The sequence below is a fragment of the Rhamphochromis sp. 'chilingali' genome, assembly GCF_963969265.1.
Source record: "Rhamphochromis sp. 'chilingali' genome assembly, chromosome: 17".
NCBI classification, from domain to species: domain Eukaryota; kingdom Metazoa; phylum Chordata; class Actinopteri; order Cichliformes; family Cichlidae; genus Rhamphochromis; species Rhamphochromis sp. 'chilingali'.
The window spans coordinates 31,867,181-31,877,806 of NC_137944.1; the positions used below are offsets into that span (position 1 = coordinate 31,867,181).

At 37.3% G+C, this 10,626-nt stretch overlaps 1 protein-coding gene across 3 annotated transcripts; it reads right to left on the reverse strand.

The window, feature by feature from the left end:
- Positions 1–747: 747 nt before the first annotated feature.
- LOC308385106 (formyl peptide receptor 2-like) lies at positions 748–6,197 on the reverse strand. Of its 3 annotated transcripts, XM_080863870.1 has the most exons (4): positions 6,043–6,197; positions 5,261–5,426; positions 2,878–3,732; positions 748–1,921 (listed from the first exon to the last, which is right to left on the reverse strand). In XM_080863870.1, the coding sequence occupies exons 2-3, from the start codon at positions 5,402–5,404 to the stop codon at positions 2,917–2,919; spliced, it is 960 nt and encodes a 319-aa protein (XP_080719996.1). In that variant the 5' UTR covers positions 5,405–5,426; positions 6,043–6,197; the 3' UTR covers positions 748–1,921; positions 2,878–2,916. The 3 variants fall into 3 exon arrangements, with proteins under 3 accessions (XP_080719996.1, XP_080719995.1, XP_080719994.1); XM_080863869.1 differs by having other exon boundaries at positions 750–3,732; positions 5,261–5,411; XM_080863868.1 differs by having other exon boundaries at positions 750–3,732.
- Positions 6,198–10,626: the final 4,429 nt, after the last annotated feature.

The following is a 10,626-nucleotide window of genomic DNA, read 5'->3' on the forward strand; positions in this document are numbered from 1 at the left end:
CTTTGACGTTGCAAAACGTTTAGCTGACATTGTTGTGTTTGTTGGGGAGAAAACAAACATACAGTACAGCACTTCAGATTGACACTGCTAGCGATCAAAGATTTATGGAAGTTTGACATGCTGAATGCATTCTGTACTGTACATGAGACTGATTGACAGTGGTCTACAGACGATCAGGACGCAGAACACAATGCGCTGTAAAAAAAGAAAGAAAGAAAAATTGCACACAAAAAAATCCATGAAACAGCGAGGCCGTGAAAAGAGAACTGCGTTATAGCGAGGGACCACTGTATATCATGTTTAGGTGGATACTAGCGAGCTAACTCTTGACTACGACAGTGGTAATACTCCAACAATCCATCAAGCAGTGCGGCTTCGCAGTTTACCAGAGTCGTATTAAAACGTTTTTTGACAGAGTTTTGATTTTCGAGCACCGTGTACAACACAAAATCGGTTCGAGGTCAGTAAGCACAACCAGACTTCAATCATAAGGCACACTGTCAATTTGAGAAAATTAAAGGATTTTAGGTGCGCCTTATAGTCCGAAAAATATGGTACCAACTTGGATCGACTGAGCTCCGTTCGCCACAGTTTCCAGGGTTTTTCCAAGTTATTAAAATCACAATGGATTATTACAATCAGAACAGATTATTACATTTAGAAAGTCATTTCCTTTTTACTATAATGGCAAATATATGTTGCAGTGTTGATCAATGTTTAACAAAATATTTAAATATCTAGAATTTTCATAAATTGTCTTTATTTTGTGTGCATAAAAAATGTATGTATTGGGAACTATACAACAGTTGATGAAAAACTTAGAAAAAAAGATACATCATGTTAAATGTTAACATGTTATAAAACTTTACTTTGACCTTACTCGACAAAGTTTTGTGAAACCTGTGGAACACCTGGACAGAGATAGGAAGGGATGTACCTCCTTATATGTCCTCCACTGGAGATAAATCTCTGCAAAAAGATTAGCAGTATCATCTTGTCAGATGTATACATAGACTCCCTTTTGTAAGACAATGATAGTTGAGATATTTGTTTAAAAGTCCTGTGAGGTTAAATATAATACAATACATTACAATTTATATAGCACAAAAAAACCAGAGGTATGCCAAAGTGCTTCACAGAACCAATTAAGATCAATAACAGATACAAATATAAATACACTGACAGGTGGGAGACATAACTAACACCAGGCATTGTAGGCACAAGCCAAAAGGCTGAAGGTTAAATCAGACTTACAAAATGCGGGCTCTAGAAAGCCGGGAAGGCTACACTAAATAAGTTTTTAATTGAAATTTAAAAGATTGAATTGAAATAGACACGCGAATAGCTTCGGGGAGATTATTCCAGAGGGTAGGGTGCAACAGAGGCGAATGTGTGGTCACCTGTGGTCTTAAACCAAGGTCAGGAGCATTTGGCCTGCTGATGTAAGCGCTCTTCCAGTGGTATAAAAGCTGAGGAGATCAGTAAGATAGCTGGGTGCGGTATTATTTATACAGTATACACTCAGGCCAGGCATAAACATATGTAAATAAATGTGCTCTATATTTTTCAAAGCTTCCTGTAACGGTCTGAAAAGTCCATCTGGTATTTTGGTTGAAAAGTTGATTACATAATATGCCATTTTTAATTGAGTGTAACATGGGGTTCTAAAATAAAAAAGGCATTTAAGCTACAGGTAAACACTTTTTTTTTCTTGTTTCTTTTTTTCATTGTAGGTAAGTAGGAGCTTTTATCTTCATAGTAATTTTTTTTTACCACTATAAAATTTTATGAGTTTTATGAAGTTGGGGAAACCTGCTGTCAGCTGAGACTGAAGAAGTTGATGTTGCTAATGATGATGTCATCATTGTCCTTGGTGGACAGAGATGCATTGGAAGACATTACGTTGCTGGAAAAAAGAGAACTGAAAAGAAAATTCAAAATATTAATAACCACATAACTCCTGATCTGACACTGAGCACAAAATCATAGGATTTCCTCATATGTCATTCTATAGTATCATACTTCCTGACTAACAAACAAACAAACAGATAATTGACTGAAGCCTAACAGAAGAGGTAAATCTGGGAGTGCAAGTCATCTTAATAGATTATTATCTTAGAAATAATTTCAGGCAAGGCCAAATCAGTTTATATAAGCAAAAGTTTTCATGAACTTATTTTGCCAAAACCTATAAGCTAATGCTGGGGTTAGTTAAGTTTAAACAGTGGCAAAGGTCAATGTAATATAACTATGCAAAAAACAAAAAAACCCCACACAATTCAGCAACATTAGGCAAATACCATGAGCAAAGTCTAAAACTCCAGAAATGGTACCAGGTGGTGTTTATGGTGAGATTTATTCCTCAGACCTAAACCTTTGAAGATATTTGACTTCTGCTTTGACAACAACTTACCAAGGGTTAACAACGTAATTATTCCAGTTTATCTATAATTAGGTAACTATAGATAAACAAAAGAAAAAAGCAAAAGCAAGAAACATAATATACAATATGTAAAATATGACATAGTGATTGAGGGTGAATTTTCTGGTGTCAATATGAATTTTCCAGGTATTATAAATAAATAAACAACAAACAAATTATCACTGTTCTTAAGACTTGACTTTAAATATAGTGATGGTGAAACAGATTTAGCGAAAGGTAGGAGTTCACACATCTGTTTTGTTGAGCCTTTGTTGATAAATCTTTTAATTTGACCGATTATCATTACTGTAGTCTTCCCACCTTTTATGTTTCACTCTGAAATACTGGTTTTGATCATATAATGGAAGCAAAAAATGATTTCGGCATTTCAATATTATATTAATGGTTATGTATAAGGACATGTATTTTTCTGGGGAAAGGTAAAATTTACTTACATCCACTCCTCTCCGCCTACTCTGTTTTAACCCAGAGCTTTAATCCAAAGAGGGATCAGTTGGCTGAGCCATCTGGCCATCCATATCATCTCTCAGAGCCCTTTTATAAACTCTCATGAGTTTCTGTCTAAACCCCTCCTTGACTTTTAGCCCCATACAGAAATATAACAATGGGTTCACACAGCTGTTAAAATAAGCAATGCTCTTTGTTATAGAGTACCACTTTTTCACCACTTGGTTTTCATTATACACAATGTCTACTAATAGAAGGCACTGGTAAGGTGCCCAGCACAGGAAGAAGGCAATGACCAAACATACTAATATACGAAGGGGCCGAGATTTCCCTGACAGACGAGTGCGTCGGAGGCCCAGGCCAACCAGGATGTAACAGATGAGAATGACCATAAAGGGAAATATGAAGCTGAATATGAATTGCATGGAGTAGAGAGCAACTTTGGTGTTTTTGTTTTCCTTTGGCTTCTCCACCCACACCATTTTACACTTAGTTTGGTTGTTGTTGTCCATGTAGATTTTGCGGAAGGTGAAGTAGGGAATGCTGAAGAGGAGCGCTATAATCCAGACACAGACTGCCACCACCCTCGCTGCGAAGAGGGTGCGTCGACGCTTCGTGAGGATGGGCTGACGGACACAAAGCACTCGATCCAGACTGATCACAGCCAGCAGGAAGACAGAGCAGAACATGTTGGTGTGTTTGAACAAACCATGAAACTGGCAGAGAAAGAGACCAAAAGGCCACCGTTCTAACTTCATCTGGATGAGGGAGAAGATTCGTGTGAAACAGAAAATCAGATCTGCTATCGCCAGATTCACCAGCCACACATTGTTGACTGCTGGCTGAAGAGAAAGAAGAGACAAAGTAAAATAATATATTATTTACATGACGCAAGTAACCAGACTTTGATATTATTATCCCCCCAGTCATTATCAATTTATCAATAAACAGAGCAGCATGCATTATGCACACATCTAGTGATCATGTGAATAAGTGGATGTAAAATCTGGTGTCAACTAATATTGTTAAATAGCAATTATGTCACTTTGTAAAACTGTGTGTTTTAGCCCAAACTCAGTTCCCAGAGCACATAAACTTAGGTTGCTCTTGCGGATATAAAAGGAACTTCATAGCACAATAAAAACGTACTCTAACTCATGTGTTAGTTTTAGACGTCCATGCAGGGTAATGACATGCAAAACATGTATAAAATCACTTAAATAGAATCTACCTGACAAAGTTAAGTAGCCTAGAAGATGTCAGACAGCATCACATGCCATTATCAAAAGCAGGGGTGTCCAACTCCAGGCCTCAGGGGCAGGTGTGCTGCAGGTTTTAGATGTGTCCTTGATCCAACACAGCTGATTTAATTGGCTAAATTACCTCCTCAACATGTCTTGAAGTTGTCCAGAGGCCTGGTAAGGAACTAATCATTTGATTCATGTGTGTGGACCCAGGATAATATCTAACAGATGCAGGACACTGGCACTTGAGGCCTGGAGTTGGACACCCCTGATCTAAAGGAACTCAAGAACAGATGGGAAGCAAAGTCACTGAATTCTATCAGCCTGGAATTTGCCTGCTAAGCCAAATAAATGCTTGTGCCAGGATCCTGGCAATTTCAAGCACACTTTTTGTCATTATGGGGTTTTTCGTTTAGAATTTTGACATGAAAAATTACTTTAATCTACTGTGTAATTAGGCTGAAACACGGGGAATTAGGGAACAAGTGAAGGGCTGTAAAAACTTTCCAGATGTATTGTATACTGTACATAAAGAAATGAAGTTTGACTCAAGACTTTTGCACAATACTATTCATAAGTCTTAGTTACTAGCAACCACTTATATTAATGATGTTGTTTTTTCAAGAACATATGGCCTTATTCTGGGTTTTAACTTAGATGTACTGTACTGTACTTAGTCATGATATTCACAGTGAAGACTTACAGGATTCTTATTACTTGCTTTTTCTTTTTTTAACAGAGTTTTAAAACTTTTTGTACAGCATTTTTTAAGCATAAAAAAAGTTTTCAACTCTATTGAGTGTTTGATAAACTTGTCACTGAGTGTGTTTCCACGAGTATAGTGTTTGACATATTCTTGTTTCTGCATTTACATGTAAGTAGTGTTGTCAGCGTTAATCTCGTTAATACAACGTTAACATCATAACCGCTTTAACGCGGCAAATCCCCGTTAGCGAGTTAACGTGGATCGGCCGGGCGCCAACGCATTAGCGCGTTAATGCGTTAGCGCCCGGGCCGATCCACGTTAACTCGCTAACGGGGATTTGCCGCGTTTTGGCGTTTTCACTGAGACACAGAAGATATTACTGACAAACAAAATTAGATATTTAAAACACTCTATATTCACCTTAAGTTTGATTCCAGCCATCCAGATCACCACAGCGTTTCCTGTGATGCCGAGCACAACGGTCACTGTGTAGAGGACAAAGTTGATGTTTCTAATGATGATGTCATCATTGTCCTTAGTGGACAGAGATGCATTGGAAGACATTACGTTGCTGGAAAAAAGAGAACTGAAAAGAAAATTCAAAATATTAATAACCACGTAACTCCTGATCTGACACTGAGCACAAAATCATAGGATTTCCTCATATGTCATTCTATAGTATCATACTTCCTGACTAACAAACAAACAAACAGATAATTGACTGAAGCCTAACAGAAGAGGTAAATCTGGGAGTGCAAGTCATCTTAATAGATTATTATCTTAGAAATAATTTCAGGCAAGGCCAAATCAGTTTATATAAGCAAAAGTTTTCATGAACTTATTTTGCCAAAATCTGTAAGCTAATGCTCCTAATCTCAAGGGATACATTAGCCTGGTGATACTGTTATAATAAGATACTTTTTATTCCTGAACTCTGGAAGAGTAGCTGTGCATGATAACGCAGACCTGTATCTACAGGTCTGAGCCGTGTGGGATACCGGAGCACAACACAAAAAAGAAAAAGAAAAAAAGGAAAGTAAAAATGCCCACACTCCCTGCTGCCAAGGAAAAACGAACGCTGCCACAGGATTACGGTTTACAACAAGCAGGTTTTTATTAAACTCAAAAGGTAGCAAGTGTCAGGGTGGGCATAGCAAAAACAACAAACAAAACACTCTAGAAATGAAACAGAACTGCCTTACCTATAATGAGAATCCCCAAATGTACTAAAAGAAAACGACTTCCTACCCCTACAGCTACCAGATCAACAACAACAAAAAGGTCTATTTAAGCTATTTACAATATATACAACGCAGCCAAGCTCTTCTCAGCCTAGAAACACGTTCACACAGCGCACCGGAAGGCCCAGGGCTAAATGCACAGCTCATTGGAAGCAGGAACTAGGACAGGTCTGGACAGGTCCTCATTCATAGCCAGCCTGACTCAGTCTTCCACCAGCCTCCACCTGGAACTTACATGTTTATCTATTTTTATTTTTACATTTAACTACTGTTGTGCATGGTTGAATTATATTTTAAGGCATCTGAGGAATAGTTAAGTTTAAACAGTGGCAAAGGTCAATGCAATATAACTATGCAAAAAACAAAAAAAACCCACACAATTCAACAACATTAGGCAAATACCATCAGCAAAGTCTAAAACTCCAGAAATGGTACCAGGTGGTGTTTATGGCGAGATTTATTCCTCAGACCTAAACCTTTGAAGATATTTGACTTCTGCTTTGACAACAACTTACCAAGGGTTAACAACGTAAGTATTCCAGTTTATATATCTATAATTAGGTAAACAGTAGTCTAGTCGCTGCTATGGAGATTATATTTGGTTAAAAAAGTGTTAAAAAGGTTACATCATTGGCCTGATCCATTAAATCTAAAAATCAATTCAGAACTTTAGAAATCCACATGAAGATGCTCCTCCGATTGGTAGCACCGCCCATTATTGTTGTTATTGTTTAACATAAACTATAGGATGTAACCATTAAAACCCGTTACAAGAGATTAAAATTATACTTCTCATGTTAAGCAAATAATGTTCCAACCATGCCCTATCATTAGTCGTGCAAAAAGAATCTATAGTGCAAATGAAAAGAAGACAACAACAACTCCTCAAAGGAAAAAGCTGTTCTGCACAAAGGTGGTTTCTTCAGTTTAGAGAAGCAAAGCTGCTGCAGTGAAAGGGGAAATAAACATGGCATGACAGTGACCATAGAATGTTCTTCAACCACATATAGAAACAAAGGAAGAAAAAAAAGTTTGCATCCATGGCTGTCCACAGACAAAAACAAATATAATTTAAACTGAAGACTTTGAAGGTATTTAGTATCTGTGTCACAAAAGGTCACAACTGCTCTTTCTGTTCTTAAGAAATTTGGGTTTTTGCAGAACATTTTGACGTCACAGTAAAGTTGACATCTGTCTTGAAGTTTATAAAATGTTACCATTCCAATTTCATAAATTGGCTGTGTGCAGGTGGAACACTGGATTTCGACCTAAAATGCAGCTATATTCGCTGAATGGGAAAAAAGGTGGTACAAAACTAAACTGGAAAATTAATAACTAATAATGCGAAAAGACACATCAGGAAACACAGCCAAGAGGGAGGACGCGACACAGAACTGAGGGAGACCCGGACATAAATACACTCAAGGAAACGAGGGATGTGGGAGCACACGGGGAACCCAGCTGACACAGATAATGGTAACAAGACAGAGCAGGAGCAAACACAACGTGACGTACACTGACGGGAGACTATCAAAGTAAAACAGGAAGACAGAGACGCAGACACGAGGGGGAGAAAGAACATGGGGAGAGCACAGACCTGACGGGCTGGGGAAACACAAGGAGGGGAAACAAGGCATAAGAACTCACAATAAAATAAACAGACACACAGAGGGAGACAGAGGGCAAAGATGAAAGGGGGAATCTAATAAACTAAACTAAATAGAACAACCTAGGAACCATACAGAATAAAAAAAAAACTGAGAACGCTGGGTCAAGATGATCTAGGACCATAACGATTCCATCATTTTCTCATTTTAATTTCTGTGAAAGAGTATGATAATTCTCATTTCACCTTTGAGGTGACTTAGTTCACTTATTGCCTTCCTGACATCAAACCAATTTGAACCTAAATTGAAGGCACACTAACACAAAAGCACAATCCCTTTGGTGTATCAGTCATCAGTTGTTATTGAACATGACAACTTAATAGAGGCAAAAATCTATAATTTATATATAGCACTACACTCAGGTACTCAGGGGTAAAATGCCTGAAAATCATCTGGTGAAGCATTTTGGGTGCAGTTCTAGCAACATCTAGCTGCACTACAGAAGAGAAGGGAGCCTAATAGGCAGACATTTTCTAATGCAACATTTCCATTAGCAAAACAAAAATCAACAAAGAGACAAAATGTGTCACAAAGCATGCAATTAAAACCTAATTACAGATACACAGGAGGCAGATGGAGAGAACAAAAGGTGAGCCATTTATTCACACTGATGTACAAAACGTCAAAATCAGGCAAAGGCACACAGACGTACACAACCTGAAACACATAAGGGAAGTTACTGCTTTCTTCAGCATTACATTTATTTGTACTAAATTGCATGCCACAAGTATTAGTAAATCACCCATGCATAATACATTCAGCTTTGATCCTTGTCAAAGGGAAACTCTTGCAAACACATATGCCATGATGCCAGAATTAAAGGTACTTCAGGTATCTGTATGCCATAAAAAGAAAAAAACCCCATCAAACTCTTTTCTTCCTGGGCACTAGGGGAACAATCAGGAAATTTCAGTATGTGTTCGAAAAAAGGAAAATGTTGCAGTGGTATAGTGATACAGCTTTTCAGGAGTGGAGATATGAATATTACTTTCATTTTTAATGCACTAAAGGATAAAAATGCAATGGTAAAGTGCAAACAGCATCCAGTACAGAAACAACCACATTATACTGCTAACACAACCTCAGCTCTTTGCAAGGATCTTTACATACAGCATACTAACGCAAAGCTAGCCAAGAACCAAGAGTGATGATAACACAGTGATGAGCAGTCAGGCTGCAGCCTCCGTGTAGGTTCTTGTTTTTAAAGTGTGAAAATTGTGAAAATCACTTTTAAGTGTCTTTAGGCCAGCTGTCATCTTTACTTTGTGTTGTCTGCTTTGTGCTCATATGTAAACACTAAAAGAAAGATCCTATTTGTGTCCTCATTAGTATAAGTATTTGTGTTGGTGTGCGTGACTGTAGCTTCATGTTCATATTGTTAACTTATGAGACACTGATTTTCATGTCATTTTATTGAGTAATGAGAACGTAATGTAATTAATTATTTTCTCTGGTGAGTAATTAAGTAACATACTGGAACATACAAAGTTACTTTTAAGAAGATTAATGCAGTACATTACATTACATTGCCATTTATTACTGAAAACATAATCAAGGTCATTAAAAAGGAGGTAGGAAAAGGAGATAGGAGGGACTTTAGGAAAGCACCCTTCATTGTGAAACTAGCTGGAGCTCATTTGCATTTAAAGGTGCAGACAATAAAAGAATGAATTTGAAACAGAGAAAAAACTATACAGACACGTTGGAATTAAACTGTGTGATCCTCTGAGAAAAGACACATTCTGAACCTCCATTAATATGGTAAAAGTAGTTTAAAATGGCCTTATTTAAGTTGGTGTTTAAGTGTTGGACACAGTCACCACAAAGAAATGACTCCGCATTAACTGCGCTCTTCTTTCATTATACAGTCAAATTATATAAAGAAAGAAATTGAACATTTTTGATACTTACTATTTGTATCTCTGCTTAATATTTTCTATACTGGGCATAGTTCACGTACATTAGACTGAAATACTGTTTTGTACCACAATTGTGCAAGTGATGCCACACAGTCATCCTCTTTCCCTCAAATACGTGCATGTTGTACAAGATAACGATAATATCCAAAAAGCAAATTTATAAAAACCATAGTAATACGCGTCTCTTGTTAAAGTCACAGTATTTACGATGAAATGTATTAATGAAATTTTCAAAAACATCAAAATTCTTTTGTAGCATCTAATGCATGATCAGATCTTTTTTTGTTAGGTTTTTTTTAGCCTAACTTAGTTGTGCATTTTATCAACACAATCTCTGTAATATGACTTCAGTGAACACTACCAAACTCTATAACCAGCTTATACACTTACATCAATAAGAAAAACTTATGAGGAAAAATCAGTGAGAATCATGCTACCAATATTACATTGAGTATTATGTAAAATTATTGTTAAACAGATCAGCAATCCTGAAAGACACAAACTGTGTAAAATGTACACAACTGTAACTCTTTTAGTCATAAGTGGGAGATATTAAGTAACAATCTTATTTGAGGAACCAAAACTACAAAAAAGTTCAGATTTCTTACTTGCAGAGTTTGAACGCAGCTGATGAGGACCGCTTTAGTCTTAGTAGTCAGAGGCAGAAGTGAAAATGTATCTACTGATGTTTATCTTCGTTACTGTTACATTTGATTATTTAGTTTGTGTCATGTCTGTCTATCTCTCAATCACACACACACACACACACACACACACACACACACACGCACACACACACTCACACGCACACACACACACACACACACACACACACGCACACACACACACACACACACACACACACGCACACACGCACACACACACTCACAGACTTCCTGTCTTTCTTCATGCCATGTGTCTGGCTTTGTCTTTTCTGCATATAGTTGTTGCTCTTTTTC

Bases quoted from the DNA above. Each gene is read 5' to 3' on its own strand.
- LOC308385106 (XM_080863870.1), bottom strand. From the start codon at position 5,404: ATGTCTTCCAATGCATCTCTGTCCACTAAGGACAATGATGACATCATC. The intron at 3,733-5,260 runs GTGAATATAGAG...CTTTCTCTTCAG, and splicing joins TGGCTGGAATCAAACTTAAG to CCAGCAGTCAACAATGTGTG.